Here is a 17,798-nt window from a genome sequence, read left to right on the forward strand (position 1 = left end):
TCAGTGGACTAGTGAATGGGTCTTTTTGCCTTACAATATGTCCTCAAAGGATATGAATCCAAATAAAGATGATGTTTAGCCTCTTTGCAGATTAAATCTCACAAAGAGCTCATTTAAAAAGCTTAGTTTTGTTCTGATCCTTTGTCTTCTCTAATGTGAATCTGATATATCTAACTTTTTTGGTTTCCCTAAAGGGAGTTTATAAACAGGAATGACATAGGTCAGTCACAGTCACCATAAGTAACAGCAAACAAACAAGGCTAAAGTTTGCCTACAATATACTTCTGGCAGTTTAATGGATAATTTGTTATAATTTTCATTGCTCCCAAAAGAATAGCCATCTGAAAAATGAAGAAAAAACAGAAATGGTATTTATATAGCTTGGATTGTCTTCAAGTTTATGGGATATTAGATGGAATAACAGAGGAACTTTGTGTTATATAAGAGGAAAATAGAAAAAAGAAGGGAAAGATATTTTGCTCAGGTAAGAGAATTACTCCTTGGCATTTGCTCAAGTGCATGAACAGACTTTAGATACGCAAAGAAGTATCATTTTCAGAACTGAATAATTTATAAATATGTTGCTAATGTTCTAGTAAGCTAAAAAAAGTAAATGTACGAGGAAAACATTAAATGAAAATTTTTAAATCAGAACTCATATTTCTCTTCTATTGTCAAAATACAATCTACTTAAACTGATGTCATTTCTTTAACTACAATCTTTTGAAGAGTAAAATATTAATAAAGTAAAAATAATCATCTTTTAATGAAGATCCATTATTTTTACTTTACCAAAAGGAATACATATAAACAATATAAGATGACACTAGTATAATTATTTTCATTTCCAAGTTTTATCAGTTGTGAAAAGCTCTATTAAAAGAATGCTTAAAAAGCAAATGTTTTACTGTTGAGAAAGGACATAAAAGTACTGGTAATTTCTGTAAGAAAAACAAGCAATCAATTTTAATGGGTATATAACTTTTAAGATGAATGCTATTATTCATTTAGGCTATTTTATCCCATAAATTTAATTTTCAGTTTCTTAAGTCATCAATAAATTTCTACTTTACCTTCACTGCCTTAGCTGTTTCCAAGGACTGTTCAGGAGGAATTCCTACTTCTCGTTCTCTCAATAACTGCTGAATAAAATATGTTATATCTCTTCCAGCAATTGGAATGTGCTTGATACAGCTGCCAATAACATACCCTTCAGCCTAGGAACAACAACAACAAAAAAAAATCAATTCAAATTTAAATAGTTATTAAGTACCTTTTAGGTGCAGAGTCTGGTGATATGAACTGGGGAAAACAAAAAGACCATACCTCTTGGGTCCTATAGTTCAATGGGAGGTAAGATACAAATACAAATATAAATACAACAAAATATAACAAAGGCATTACAGAGATGCAAAACAAACTGCTATATAAGGAAAAAAATTGTTATTAATAGAAAAGATCAAAGAGGTGGAATCAGAATATTGCTTTAAAGTGATAGACACAAATATTCTATTAATTTAAAGGCAAAATGAATGTAATTCAATTTGTAACTAATGGAATTCCATCTTTGCTCCCTCTGAATCTAAGAAAACTGTCCTTTTTTTCTGACCATTACAACCTCATTTTTCATTTACTATTTCTAACAGCAATAATTCCAAAAAAGACAGCAGAAATGTAATTTTCTTGACTAGCAATTAACTATTTTAAGTTTTTCTTCCATAAATATGAAGAGACTTTACAACTAGAACTCAGTTAACTCAAGAAAGAAAGCAACAAGGTTGTAATGTATGTTAAACATAACTAAGCTTAGGGATAGTCTACTTACTATCAAATGGTACACTTTAAAGAGCTCTTAGAATATATACACAGACTTCATTTTCAGTAAGAAGCACCAATACTTTTTTTTTAATTCAACCAAAGGCAAAATGATTCAACATTAAAAAAAAAAAAACTACTGGTCCAGGAGAGTCTAAACTGTTCTAAACAACAGGGACAAACTTCCTCCAGTGTTAAGGCTGTAATATAATGCAGAATGAAACAAAGTCTACTTCCAACTCCATAATGCCAGGAATCATTAAAATTTGCCCAGTTAATTTATTAAATCAATAGTAAAACATTTAAAGCAACAAAGAAAAAGCATAAGATTATCTATACAATTGTGTGAAACAATCTTAAATTTTGAATTATCTATAAAAGTTAATACAGATTTAGAAGTATGATTGTCTCAAGTTAGATATTAAAAAGATCACCTCATAAAACTTATCCGTGCCAGGTTATTTACCTAAACAAAGGTTACATCATGCATACTGTGACCTTAGGGAGCTGGAAGAACTGGTGTTTTGTAGCTATCAGACTGTAGACAATCAGAATATTCTTTGTTCTATCAAACCATAAACATCATTGAACCTCCCACCCCAAATTTTTACTAAGTTGTACTTTTATCCACATGGTTTTGTTTTTTCCTCCCTAGAACTGTTCTGACTGAAAATAATTTTGTTTACTGCTGGTTCTTCCTTAAATCAACAAATCATTGTTTTGATCCTATTTTTGAAAGCAGGAATTCTTAACCTTTTCTATATCATGGACATCTTTACAAGTCTGATGAAGTCTATAGAATACTTCTTAAAATTGTAATTTGCAAAGAATTGCAAAAGATACTTATACCAATTTTTTTTTAAAAATCATGGACTCCAAATGGATTAAGAAAACTAGTTCACCTACAAGTCACACATAAATTTAATTCACATCCTTTAGATGACAATCATTTTGTCCTAATTAACCTCTAGGAACACCATTTTAAAATTCTAATTCAAAGATAGTAACCTTTTGGATATGAGTCATCAGAGAGAACATTTATATAGAATTTTAAAATAGGCAAAATTTTATCTTCAGGGGCTGCTAGGTGGCACAGTGGATAGAGCACTGGCCCTGGAGTCAGGAGGACCTAATTTCAACTGTGGCCTCAGACACTTAATATCTTATTACCTGTGTGACCTTGGCCAAGTCACTTAATCCCACTGCCTTGCAAAAACAAAACAAAAAAATCATTTTTTCTTCACATAATAACCCAATGAAGCAGGCTCAGAGAGTTAATATGCCTAAAGTCAAACAGCTAGCTACAGGATTTGAACCCAGGTTTCCCTAACTCAATATTTAATATTCTATCTGCTATACTCCACTGTCTCCTTTTGAAATATGAAAAGGTATTATCTTAGGAATATTTATTAGAGCAGCAGTATTAAAAATATAAAAAAGGACAATGAAAGCACAAAAATCTCAAAATGTAAATGGGAAAATGAAGCAGTAATTTCTCAATACTCAAAAGGATCTGTGATCTCCTGATACTGGAGTTTCGCCCAATCACAAAGATCACAATTCATTCATGTCTCCCCATCCTGAATGACTCTTCTTTCTGTTCTCCCAAAGGATCACTACAGAAGTCAACCCAACATGCTAGAGATCATCCTCACTTTGTCCCAATATTACGAAACTACCAGTGGAGCATTCTAATTTGTCCAACTGTTATCCCCTCTCTCCTTGCCACAAGACCATATTAATGTCTCTTCCTATCATACAATCCCTTGATGAACTTCTTTATCCTATTTTTCTATGGTGTTTCTCATTGGTTATACAATGAAATCTGCTCACTTGTCCACTGCCCTCTGTATAGTATTCCTCTTCTCTGCCATAAAGCAATACCACTAAAGTGTTAATATTAAAAAGGTGGGCCTGTACTTTCATGAGAAGCTTGGAGGGGGAGCATAAGGCTCTGAAATTTTCAAAAAGCAATCTAGTTTACTTACTTCTTTTCAACTATGACCACAGTTCAATATCCAAACCAAACAGTGCTCAGCTAAATTAATGCTGCTATCTGGGCAACAGATAAGTCTATTTCTCCTTGCTCTTTCCTAGATAGATGTGATGATCTCTTCTAGATGTGTAGTGTCTTAGGACTTGGTGCAAACAACACAATGTCAACAACAACATCTAAAGAAAAACTTAGCATTCACAAAGAATCCCTCCTTAACTCAGACTCGAAACTAGATTTTTCTCCATCACAGTAGTAAATACATATAAGCACATATCTGTTTTCACACTTACCTGATGCTTATCGTTAAGTAAGTCACTGAACAGTAAAATGTTCTGAAGAAACCTTAATGCATGAATGGAAGATATTTTGCTATAAAAAGAGCCTCTTATCATATCAAATGCTTGATTTTTTACAATTAACAATAAGCCCAATGAGATCTTATATTCTCTACATTATTTCATGTTCATTGTGACAGGGGTAAAGATATGGTCCATCAGTCACTATAACTTGAAAAAAATCTATTTCATTCTTACTAATAAACTCATTGATGATTCCCTCAATTCAAGAATAGATGACCCTTATAAAGATTTTATATGGATGTTAAAGTAGGCTTGGGTCACTTTTTACAGTACCAAGAATGTTCCAAACTTTCTCCCACACTTTTAGAATCTTCCCCAAATTCAAATAACCTTGAAGATCTGTCTCTCAATGTCCCACAATTGTATTTTGATGAAGTAGTAATCCAAGGAAAAAAATCTTGGTTCTTTAAAAGATGAGAAAAATATTAAAAAGTTAAGGTCCTGATTAAGTTCAGTCATTTTGGGTAGTCATTTCATTTGGCATAATAAAAACCAAAATAACTCAAAGGTTTAATGGCACTTTCCCAAAAGCAATATAATCTAAAAGATTTGTTAAAAATGTTTTATTTAACGAAAATAGGTACAATCATAATTAAAGTGTCATACTTCAATAAAAAAATCACTATGAAAATTCACTTAAATTTGTGTTTTTTAAACTGATTATGAATGGAAAGTCATCATGATTATATAAATATCTAAAACCAAGCTAATTTGTTGCTGATTAAGATAAGAAATTACATATTCTAATTATAGATTAGTCAGAAATGTAATGTATTCTTATAACAAGAGTAAGCCATTTAAAAAAAAATACATTTTTGCATTCTGATCTAAACTTAGCATTAACTAAAAGAGAAGGTGTTTGGAGATTTTAATAAAGTCAATTTTCATATTCTAAATATACCAGTTAAGCTTTTGCTCATGTCAGATGTTTTTACATTAATATTCTTATTCAATATTTTAAAAAACATTCTTACCACAGGAATGACATGAGTGACACCATCTCCACTGTCTATAACTGTACCAGTCAATGTCCGCTCTCCCACCTGTCTTGATGTCCAAGATGCAGCTAAAGCAAGGACAGCCTTGACAAAAATATAAAAAGAAATATCAGTTAAAAATATCAAACAGCATCTTGTTTTTCTTTACTTTATAATCTCAAAAGTAAAATGTAGCAAAAATGAGAAAAATCAAAATTTTAATTTACAAAATCTTACTGATTTTTTTTAAAAAAAGAAATAATTACTTTTAAAATGCAGTTTTCAAGAAACATTTCCTGTGCAAAAGAGGTTAGAAATTTTCAAAGTATTTACAGGGGCTGTTCTTATAAAAATATGGTGAATTCAGGCAACTATGTGAATTTTTCAGGTCATAAATTATTGTTCTAATTATTAGTCATTTTCTTATAGAGAGATCAACTTTTGAAAAAGAGACAAATTGTTAAAAGCTCAATTACAAAGGCAGCTCAATTACAAAGGCCCTCTCCCCTCTGAGGGATGAAGGAATCGCTTCTCAGGAAATGATCTGATCATGCACCAAAAAAAAGTAACAACTTTAAAAAAATAGTAAAATTAATGACTGGGGCGGGGGGGGGGACAAGAAGAAACTCCCCTGTATATCTCAAAAGTATTATTATGACTAAATCAATGGCCAAATAACCTTTTCTTTCCCCTGAGAAGAATTAATACTAAAATAAGTTTCATACAATTCAAACTGGGAAATGGATGCAGGTATTACTTAATTTTTAAATTTAGTCACCTTACAAACAGGTCCAACTCCAACAACAAATATTTAAGTTATTCACAGTAACTTTGCACAAAAAACACAAAGAAAACACTTGAATGAGCCTCTACCCAATATGGAATGCTATTAAAAGTTAGCATCTACTTTGTTTTATTCACTTGCAAAACTTTAGTTGAAAAGGATAAGAAGATATATTTTATTCTAATCCCTACCTTTAGGTGGGACCAAAAAAATTCATTACAGATGGTTAAAGACGTAATCCTAGCTTTAAAAAATTCCATGAAAGATTCCCCATCTTTCTATATTAATCAATTCCTGGTCCTCAAACTATGTTATAAAGGAACTAAAGCTGTTTTCTCTATTAATTCTTTCAATTATAATCATAGGATATGTTTGAAAATGTTTTTTTCATTCTCAATTTTTTCACATGTATACATTTTCAACTAGAGGGGTAGGGGAAATGCCTTCTATTTCTCTTTATATTCCAATAGCTCAGTACTCTGTAGGAATTCAAAATGGTTTTCTGTCTGATGGACCTTCATCACAAAGATGCTAGGTGATAAAGTTAATAACACATAGCTATCATTAAGAGTCAAGAGTACACCAAATAAAAAACTTCAAATATCAAGGGGGGAAATGCTCAATTTTGTGGGTAGGAAATCAAATGGACAGATCAAAAATAACAGTAAATGAACCTTAAAAAGATTGTCTTCAATTTTAAAAACAAATATATTTCCCCTTGGCACATTAACATTGTACTATTTCTCCCTTCAATACAATTAGAGTTGACCAAAAGGCAATGGAGTGATAGATGGGAGTGGGGGAAAGACTATGCATTTATTAAGCACTTACTTCGTACCAAGCACTGTGTGCTAAAAAGTTTACAGCAAATCATTTGATTTCTGAAAAACTCCTGTGAGGCAGGTGCTATTATTTTCCCCATTTTACAGCTGAGAAAACTAGGCAAAAAAGTTACATGACTTGATATGGTAGCACAGCTCCTAAGTTTCTGAGGATAGATAGAAGTCTAGTCTTCCAGGCTCCAGGTCCAGAACTCTATTCATTTATTCCCTTAGCAACAAGGTGCAGCTAGGTGGCACACTGGATAGAGCACTGGCCCTGGAGTCAGGAGGACCTGAGTTCAAATCCAATCTCAGACACGTAATAATTAACTAGCTATGTGACCTTGGGCAACCCCAGGGAGAGAACGAAGTACCCCAGATAAAGAGACCTATCACCCTCCTGGGAGTATCTAATAGGTTTTACAGACCATAAATGTACAATAAATATATGGGAAAATAAAGCACAATGAGTTATGCTCTGTACCAAAGTAAGAAGTTCTAGGATCTAATGGTGCATATGTAATACTTTTAAGCAAAAACTCTGAAATACCTACAGATTATGTTTTCTAAATAATTATAAACAATTTTATGTATAAAGGATAGTTTACAACCAATGAGCAAAACAAGAAACATAAAACCATGAACAGTATAATAAATCATTATAAAGATGAGACAGACTAATAGTTATAATATAAAATTCACAAAGTATACTACACTTAGAACGACTTAACATCTATTATGAATTTATTCTTTGTTGTGAAAAATGTGAAAATAACACTATAAAATAACTTTTTTTAAAAAAAAATGTTCAGAATTTTCATTCCTAAGATTTAGGTTTAGAGAAATAGAAATACTTGCTTACCTGTACAGCTATGTATAGGCCTGGAACATTAAAGGATTCAAACATAATTTCAGCTGTATATTCCCTATTTTCTGGAGTATTTAGTGGAGGTTCAGTCTATTAGACAAAGAATATTTTAAAATAAGCCAAATTCAAAAACTTTAAATAGTCCTATTGATTAAGCAAATAAATACAAAAGAGAAATAGTTTATTACTTTGCATAAAAATCACTGACTGATTTAATTAACTTCAACTATCTGGGAGACTTAATGAAATGGAATACTCTAATTAATCAAATAAACTGATTAACAAAAGTCACACACATATAAATAGGTATGATTTAAAAACTTTCTAAATACTTGCAATTCAATTAAATATGCTTATTACAAATAAAAATAATATCTAACACAATGATGGATCAATTTGTTGGATATAGCTTACAAGGAAAATGTACTTGCAATCTTAAAAATCTTTAACAAATGATTCATATTCAAGTCACTGTACTTGGCACTGAGTGAGATAAGATAAATAAGACACTGCTTATAATCTTGCATGGGAGCTAAGACACGGACAAGTATACATGTTTAAAATACAAAATGACAAATAGGTTTAACAGAATTAAGATTAAGATGCTATGAACATCCACAGAAGTTTCAGATGAAACTGAGGTAAGAAGATGAGGGAATGTAGAAGACTTAAAGAAGGAAATTTTTTCAACTGAGTCTTAAAGAATGAGTAGAAGTACAGTAGTAAAAAAAAGAAAGGAGAGAAAGAAAGAAAGAAATCAAAGGAATGCAACTAGAATGGAGGCAGTAGAAATGATGGAAGAAAGAGTTCAGAGGTAAAAAAATGACAATTTTTTCCCAAATGGATATGAGAGTCTTAAGAGAAAGAAGCTAAGAATTATTAATGTCCACGCACTATGCAGGTCTTACTTTTGTCTTCACCTCATAATAAAATAATTTTAAAGTACATGAATTAGAGCTTTATTTAAACACCATTCTTGTGGTCCAAAATATAAAACTGTCTTACAGGTGATACTGTGTTAAAGCCTTAGATATCTTTAATGGCCTAATCTAAAATGAATGTCATTCTTGGAGAAACTTATTACCAAAAATAACTGTATTTTGCAAAGTAACTCATAAAAACTTTCATGAAAATTTTTTTTCAGTGTACTCAACAGAACTGTTATTTTAACTCACCAAAAGAAAATAATGATCTTCAGGCTCTGCCCTTAGGTATTTAAAGATCACTTGTTCCATAAACCTCTCCATCAAGTCCCAATCTTCAACTATACCATGACGGATTGGCCACTGTTAAATAAACAAAATAAAATCTTGTTTGGATTTTAAAAATAACACCAAACAATTTTAAAAGAATAAAACATTTCATTCATTGAACTGTATAAAAAGTAATAATTCTTATATTATTTAGCTACAGAATTATATCTAAGCATTGTTAGATCATTCATCCATTTAATAAATTATTTCTAAAAAACCACTATGCATGATGTATATTTTGATGCTGAATGACCTGAAAAATCATAAACCAAAAATACTTCTACAAAACTTTGAAGTATGAGTTTCAAGAAAGCTGGAATCTTGTTTTACATTTTTTAAAAAAAGAGTCATGACAGCATTCAGTAATTACTGAATATGCCTTTTTTGAAACACATGGGCTAGTAAACTATGGTCATGATTCATTGCTCACTCATACACTTACACTCTCCTATTCATTCCATTTCATCTATCCTCCATTTTCTCCAATTCTCAACTCCTAAAACCATTTCCATGAGCCAATACTTCAAAGTTCATTTCTTCCTAAGTACTTTTAAGATTATGTTCTTCACTTTAATACTTACACATAACATTTTTTGATAATTAAGATACCTTCAGGGGAAAAAAATGCTTTTCTATATTATCAATCTTTTAAAAAATAACATTTTCAAAACTTGTATTAATAGTCAACTCAAAAAATATTTAATATTTCCTAATTCTAGACACTATGAATATAGATTAAATTAGGAAAAATTAAACACGCTGTTCTTAAAGAGTTTTCATATACAACATATAAAGTAATTTAAGGGAAGAAAGATTGTTAATAACTAAGCAAAACTGGAATTGCCTACAAACAAGAGGTCGCACTTGAGGTGAGCCTTTAAAGCCACAGAGGATTTGGAGAAATGGAGATCAGAGCATCATAGATTCTTAAGTATAAGAAACTTTAGACATCACCTAATATACAAGTCATCATCCTACAGAAGAGGAAACTAAGTATCAGAATAATTAAGAAATAAGGAAATAAGTAACAGAGCCAGGATTCAAGAGAGGAGTAGAAAAAAATATATTTTTATAAACATCATGAAATTTTTAAACAACATTTCTCACTTATCTTGACTAACCACAGAATCATACCTTTGTTGCATAAGTTGGCTTTTCTATTGCTTCATCTCCAATAAAGAAGTCTAGATCATCTACACCCTTCATCACCCTCCTCTGTGCTTGATCTCCTACTTTTGCAGACTCCTTGATAGCAATACCTTTAAAAAAGGAACACAGGTACTTAAAAGACATGTTAGATATTAGCATTTCTCAAACTACACTTATACAGTTATCTTTCAAATCACTTATCTTTCATATATACCAAAGATAATCTTTCATTTTATCACAGTCATGTTTGAGACCATATATGGAACTTTAAAATAGATAAGTAATGTCATGAAAAAAAGTTTTAAATATAATGGAAAGCTTGCATTATATAGGGGAAAATGTTTGAGAACTTAACCATGAGATTCATTTTAATTTAAAACAACAAACATCAACAACACTTCAAAGTCATCTGAAAGCCCAGAAAGGATAAAGGTAACAAAAAAGAACTGCAGAAAAAATGTAAAAATATTTTCCCCCTCAAACTTTTCTATCCTATAATTTTGTACTACAGATTATGAAACAATAATTAAACTAAAAATATGGATAGGATTTCATTTTAAATGTCATTTTTTTAAAAACCACATCATTTTTCAAAACCAACAATAATTTTCAAGTTTAACATATCACATCACGGCTAAAACTTACTTAAATTATGAAATTTCTGAATCCTTCAAGTTAAACAGTTCTTCATTCAGAATAATCCTTATTTGAATGCACTTAGGTTGATCTGGCATTCAACTGTGGTATCATCAGTTTCTAATAGTTATATCCTTAATAAGTTGGGCAGAGAATACTGAAAGAGAAAAATTCTATATCCATAGTCAGCCCCTTCTAACTTTTATTATAAACATGTGACTATGAAAATTAGGAAATCTTATAAATCAGAAAGGGATTGAATGTCCAAAATGCCCTACAAATGTGTCCAAAAATTTTCCCAAACCACTAAGTATTTAAAAAGCCAAATGGAAAGCAATTATCTTGAATTTATGTCAGCATGTTTCCTTGTTGGCTAATACATATATAAAAAAAGAATATTACAATTGCATACTCCCAAGGGCAGTGCTTCTGTAAAATATGGCACCTTAATACCCCTGTTCATCTTTACTGAATCAATAGTATACAGCAAAATAGAAGTACCACATGACCAGAGAATAAAATGTTAACCCAAGAGGACAGAAATGATGAAAATTATGTAACTGTTAGGCTTTTAAAAGCTATAACAAAACTTTCAAAACACTAGTTAAACTAAAGTGTCATGCTTATCCTATATATTTTATAATCCAGATAGCAGAAGTTAAAAACTATGTATCAAAAATTAACTATTTAAAAATCAAAACTTGAGAATAACATTTAAAGAAATTTCAAAAAGAAATTCATTAGCTAGTTCATAGCATTTTCAAACCTCATATAAGAGGTTTGGTGCTTCAAAAGATAGGCAGTATAAACAAAAACATGTAGCATCAAGGCTTAACTCACCAGTACCTCCTGAGTTTAATTTTCAAGAGTAGGGAAGAAGAACAAACAGCATGATGCCAAACTTATTACCATATGAAATATAATATAAATCATCACTATTTCAAAGATCTTGTAAGAACTTCAACTATATGTATGTATGTATGTATGTATGTGGGGGGGTAAATATATATTTTTTCCTTTCAAATTTTAATCCCAACTAAAAACTTTTAAAACAACGGAAATAGGAAAAATTTTGTAAGCTAAAATTATCCTCTAGAATTTCCTATACTCCTTGAGCAATTCCAGTGGTTTATTAGATTTCTACCATCAGTTAACATGCTCTAAAATCTTACATGTAATGAATTTCTAATTCATAGTGATATCTAGATGACACAAACTAAATTAAGCTACTCAAAATATTACTAACAGGCTTTCTGATTTACTTACTGTGAGTAAATGAAAATAATCATAAATACCATGAAGTGATTAAAATACTGAGTCAGCAATCTCAGAATTGCTTTTTTGAAACAACACATGGCTGGTAAACTATGGCCATGATTCATTGCTCATTCATACACATACACTCCTATTCAAAAAGGATTATAAAAATCCAACAGTTTTTTGGAACAAATAAATAAATAAATTGTAAATATTTCAGATTCTCATTAGGAAAAAAGAATGAAAATCAAGTCTGGATTTTGATATGAAATGAAGTAAGAAGAACACACACAAACAGAAATGGGATCCAAAAGTCTAAAAGATTGTTTTTTGCAATTTTCGACAAATTACACACCTTCTATATCCTGAAAGGTAGAAGGATAGCCAATACTTTTGTTGTTATTTAAGTACAAAAACAGAAATTCACGAAGATTTTAGTATTAAAAGATTTACACGGCAAAGGAACTTCAGATCATCTAGTCTTATCCTATTTAAAAGCTGAGGAAACAGAGGTCCAAAGAAGTTAACTGAATTGCTAAAGGTCACAACAGGTAAAAGAAGCTAAACTCAAATGATTACTGGATCACAGAATAAGACTTTAAAGACTATCTAGCCTAATAACCTCATTTTACAGTTAAGAGGTTATAAATTCTTCACCCAAAGTCACATAGATAAGCCACAATAGAGATTTGAACCTAAATTTCTATCTAAATTCAATTTCTAAGCTATTTCTACAAATATTCTACAAATGGTGCAAAAAGTATACAAGACTATATACCTGGTATTATGATCTATTTTGCAGAATAAGCAAAGTACAATTAGAAATACACACAAATAAATTTTGTCATTGAAAAGCTTCCTGGGTGTGGTCAAATATGCAGCTCAAGACAACATTCAGCAACAACATGAAATCACAAAATTAAAAGATAATATGATAAAAGTTAAAAACAAAGAAAATCAGGGCTTTTTCATTAAAGCTTAATGCTTGACACCAATGAAGCATAGAGATAAAGTTCTAGAAAACAGTATTAGTTAGCATCAAAACCTGACCAACAAACCCAGTTGAAAAGACAGCTTTATTTCTCAGTCAAAAAGCATTGCAGCTAGGAGGTGCAGCAGATAGAACACTGCAGCAGCCTGTAGGCAGGAACTCACCTACATGAGTTCAAATTTGGCCTAAGATACTTAGAAGTTGTGTGGCCCTGGGCAAATTACTTAACCCTGCTTGCCTCAGTTTCCTCATCTGTAAAATAACTATAAGCTGAAGAAGAAAATGGCATATCACTCCATTATGTTTGCCAAGAAAATCCAAAATAGGGTCAATTAAGAGTCAGACATAACTGAAATGACTAAAATTATATCAGTCCTATATCATAGGATATAAGTAATATAGTGGATAGGACACTAGGCTTAGAATCAGGAAAACTCATTTTTTGAGTTTAAATCTAACCTCAGATACTTACTAACTGTGTGACCCTGGGAAAGTCACTGAAGTGTTTGCTTCAAATCCTTATCTACAAAATGAGATGGAGAAGGGAACAGCAAACTACTCCAGTCTCTCAGCAAACAAAAGCCCAAATGTGGCCAAAAAGAGTTGGACTGCTTAAAGAACAACTCAACAAATAACTACAACTATCATTAAGTTAGAAGCTGTTGTTAAAATTAAATGGCATTATTAAGCCTAAGAGTCATTTTTAAGATTAAATGACAATCATTGTTCAATATTAAATAATAATGGTTTATCACCATAACGGCCATGTATATATACAAAACTATCAAAACTCAAGGGATTGGGCGGTTAGGTGGTGCAAGTGGATAAAGCACTGGCCCTGGAGTCAGGAGTACCTGGGTTCAAATCCAGTCTCAGACACTTAATAATTACCTAGCCGTGTGGCCTTGGGCAAGCCACTTAACCCCATTGCCTTGCAAAAAAAAAAAAAAAAACCTAAAAAAAAAACTCAAGGGATTGCTTACTGGAGTACTGCTCCATGAGGTTGTATGTGAGAATATAAGAAAGCAAGATAACTGAGATGTTATAAGCACAAAAGACAACAAATATACTTTAGAGACATACTGATATATATAAAAATAACTTCAAATAATTAGCAAAAACCTGTAGTGGAAAAAACCTATAAATTGATAGTTCAAAGTGAGATATCCTAGTTCATCAATGAGAGATGAAAGAAGGTCAACAGATACAAGTTCTGCAAACAGTGGTTATATAACCATAAACTAAAAGCCAATTCTACACTTTCTGTAGTGGGAGGGAATCAATCAGATATCCATGCCCATAAAGATCAATGTCAACAGCCCTGGAGAAAGACAATCCAAATGAATAGCATTTTTAAAGGAGAAAGATTTTTTTTTCTCTTTTGTCTGTTTCTTCTTTCACCATATGACTGATTTGGAAATATATTTTACATGAATACACTTTTATAACCTCTATATCTAATTGCTTACTGTCTTAAGGCTTGGGTGGTAAGAGAGGGAGAGAAAATTTGGAACTCAATTTTTTTTAAAAGAATGTCAAAAATTGTCTTTATATGTAATTGGGGGAAGTAAAATATTATTAAAAATAAAAAGGTGGGAAAGGAGAAGAAAAAGGAGCACATGCTTTGTCACTATTTTTAACAAATAATCTTATTCTTAATGAAAATTTAATGTGAACTGTATTATTTGTAATGATGTCATTCACTCAGTCTTAGAAATAGATGACTTGCTTCAAATATGCTTATTATTTTAGCAAAATTATTTAGTAATTAGAAGTTCACAGCAAGTAGAGACAGTTAACTCTATTTATGTGCTCATTTGAGGTAGTACTTACATGAAGGGATGATAAACTGTGGTTCAGTATTTCCAGCATATCCAAGTTTTGTATACCTGTAAAATAGATAGTATTCTGTAAAACCCTTCATTATTATGTGAAACTAATGTAGTATGATATTGAAATTTAATATTCATCTGTCTCTGGAAAAGAAAATGATTATGTATTATAAAGTGCATAAAAGGTATCATTTTTAAAAATATGAACTGTGGTAGAGTGGATCTTCATCTTCCTAAAGATATAAAAATAACTTTTGACTATTACAATTCATAAAGATAACCACTCAAATTTAATAAATAGTATGTTTTGAACTGTATGCCTAGGTTGGAAATGAATTGTCTTGAGGTTAATGTCCACGAATCCATCCATGATAGTAGCTTTGAGAAGGAGAGGAGGATACTCTACTTTTCCATTCTCCTCAATTCTCTGTCTATCCAGAATCCACTGGGAATGCCAGGCAGCAGGATTGGTCTACCTCCTTATCTTCCTCCTTTGCCCCAAAACTCCATTTGTTCCCTCTAAGAGGAAGGACAACCAGGCCTTTCTGTCTTGTCTTACTACTGCCTCCTAAATCATCGAAACCGTAGCATGTCTTTTAGGAGAGGGCAGTGTTATCAGAAACCTTTTGCTGAAAGATATGGTAAAGCAGAGTCAAGTCTTGAAAGAAGAGGAAGATTCTGAAAGACAGACATGAGGAAGGAACATGCAGAAAAGAGCGAAATCTGAACAAATCCTTGGAGTCAGGAAATAGCTAGTACAAATAATTTAGTTTGACTTTAATATAGAGTAAGTGAAAGGGAAATGATGATAGAAACAGTTAAAACCAGAGAAAAGACTTAAAATTACAAATTAAAATCTGTATTTTATCTTAAAAGCAATGGGAAGGGCTATTAAGTTACTGAGCAGAGGATTTACAAAGTCAGACCAATGCATTAGCAAGTGTTTTTGAAAGCATGTGAAGGAAGGTTTAGAAAGAAAAGAAAGAAAATGAAGACAGGGTGACAAGTCAAAGCTATCACAATAATATTTTCTATCTCTCGTTGTCTCTCTCCAGACATCAACCCTATTTTAAAAAGGGAAAATTTTTAAAATAAAAAACTTGCTAGGACTCTAAGAAATTACCCTACTTTCACCATACTTATTTTTATCAATGGTACCAACTAGAAATCTCTAAATAAGTTATCTTATATTCATTCTTCTTTCTCTTTCCTCACATACAATATAAAAGAATCCTCTGTAAACTTCCTCCAACATCCCCATTATTCCATGAACAATGATATCATCATAGTTGCTCTGTTATTTTAGTCATGTCTGATTCTTCATGACTTCATTTGGGGTTTTTGTGGCAATGAACCTGAAATGCTTTGCCAGTTCCTTTTCCAACCTATTTTACAGATGAGGAACTGAAGCAAACAGAGTTAAAGGACTTGCCAGCCCATCACTCTAAATACTGAAATACCTAGTTGCCATCATCACAGCACCTAATCAAATCAGAATTACTATAAAAGTTTCTTTTTCAAGTACCTATCCTTATTTTTTAGTCTATCCTATATAATATTGTTTCTAAGCTGTAAGTTTCTTAAGTATACAAAAGTGGTATTACATATCAATATCTTGTATTTTTATATATGTGTATCTAGATCTAGATATATTTAGAATGAGATATAGATATTTATTCTTCTGGTGATGTCTATGATGAGCAATGAAAATCTGAAACTTCCAAATTAAAATTTCAGGGCACCTAAATAGCAAAGGGAAAATACATGATGGTTTTATGTAGCCAGCCCTATACTACCAATGAAAAACTCCAATAGACACATCATACTACCAAAAATGACTGATAAGTCACATAACATAAGCAAAGGATAACCAACGGCCAGACCCTAAGGACTGATCAGATAGAGATGCCCAACATACTGAATGGATCTCCGAAAGATAATTTATGAGAAATCATAGGCAAGATTCATTCATATTCATAGGATGAGACTTATAAACTTTACCCATAGTATTCTCTCTAGCAACTATCAGTGTTCTGTACAGGGGAAGAGCTTGATCAATACATGTCGAGGAAATAAATGTTAAATTTTCCTAAACACAACTTCAAAATCTTGCAATAGCTCCCTATAAGCAAAAAATCATTAGTTTAGTGTTCAAAGGAATCTATAATCTAACCTCTCTTTTAGTATAATCTTATCTACTATTTCTCTATAAAATCCTTCTGCTCCAACTAAAACATTTTACTCATTTTCCAAAAACATGACAGAATGAACTGAAAAACTGTGGGGTTTTTTGTTTCATTTTCTCCACTCAGAATTTAAATACTCCTCCTCCTTAAATTTAGAACTACAACAGACCTTAGAGACTGTTTTCCAATCTCTTATTTTATGAATGAAACCCAAAATTGAAGTGATTTGCTCAAGCTCATAGTCTCCAGAGGCAAATTTGCACTCAGATCTCTTGATTTCAATCCAGTCAGTCAATGCACATTTAAGCATCTGCTATGTGGCAAGCACTGTGTTAAGCACTGGGAATTCAAAGAAAAGCAATAGTCAGTTTCTGACCTCTAGAAGTTCACAATCTAATGAAAGAGACAACTTATGAACAAAACTATAAGTAGCATGAATTGGAAATAATCAAGAAGGAAGTTACTGGAATTAAAAGGACTGGGAAAGCCTTCCTACAGAAGATGGGACTTTTAGCTGGGATATGAAGAAAGCTAAGATGAATGGAAAGCATTTGGGGAGGGAGATAGTAAGAAAATGTCAAAGTAGGAAAAGTCAAGTTTTAAAGGGTTTTAAATAGTAAACTGGATTTTTATATTTGATTCTAGAGGTTAAAAGGAATCAATAAAATTAGGTGAGTTGATGGGGTGATATGATCAAACCTGTGCTTTAAGAAGATCAGTATGACCATTAAGTGGAAAATGAGCTAAAACAGAGACTGGTGGCAGGCAGACCAACAAGCAGATTACTCTACTACTTTAGAAGTGAGACATGAAGGCCCTAAAAAGGATGTTGGAAGTTTCAGAGGAGAGAAGGAAGCATATGCAAAAAAATCAT

At 31.6% G+C, this 17,798-nt stretch overlaps 1 protein-coding gene across 2 annotated transcripts in view; it reads right to left on the bottom strand.

The window, feature by feature from the left end:
- The window catches only part of ACTR3 (actin related protein 3), a 61,943-nt gene that overhangs the window by 16,148 nt on the left and 27,997 nt on the right, over positions 1–17,798 (bottom strand). Inside the window, exons 1-6 of one of the 2 annotated variants that reach the window (XM_074215018.1) lie at positions 10,668–11,266; positions 10,008–10,132; positions 8,796–8,906; positions 7,615–7,710; positions 5,145–5,252; positions 1,074–1,217 (exon numbers count right to left, since the gene is read on the bottom strand). In XM_074215018.1, coding sequence (XP_074071119.1) covers positions 1,074–1,217; positions 5,145–5,252; positions 7,615–7,710; positions 8,796–8,906; positions 10,008–10,079 — 531 coding nt within the window. In that variant the 5' untranslated portion in view covers positions 10,080–10,132; positions 10,668–11,266. Of the gene's footprint in view, positions 1–1,073; positions 1,218–5,144; positions 5,253–7,614; positions 7,711–8,795; positions 8,907–10,007; positions 10,133–10,667; positions 11,267–14,739; positions 14,796–17,798 lie in introns of those variants that run through there. The other variant, XM_074215017.1, reaches the window with a different exon arrangement.

This window comes from Macrotis lagotis, chromosome 1, assembly GCF_037893015.1.
Source record: "Macrotis lagotis isolate mMagLag1 chromosome 1, bilby.v1.9.chrom.fasta, whole genome shotgun sequence".
Classification (NCBI taxonomy): Eukaryota; Metazoa; Chordata; class Mammalia; order Peramelemorphia; family Peramelidae; genus Macrotis; species Macrotis lagotis.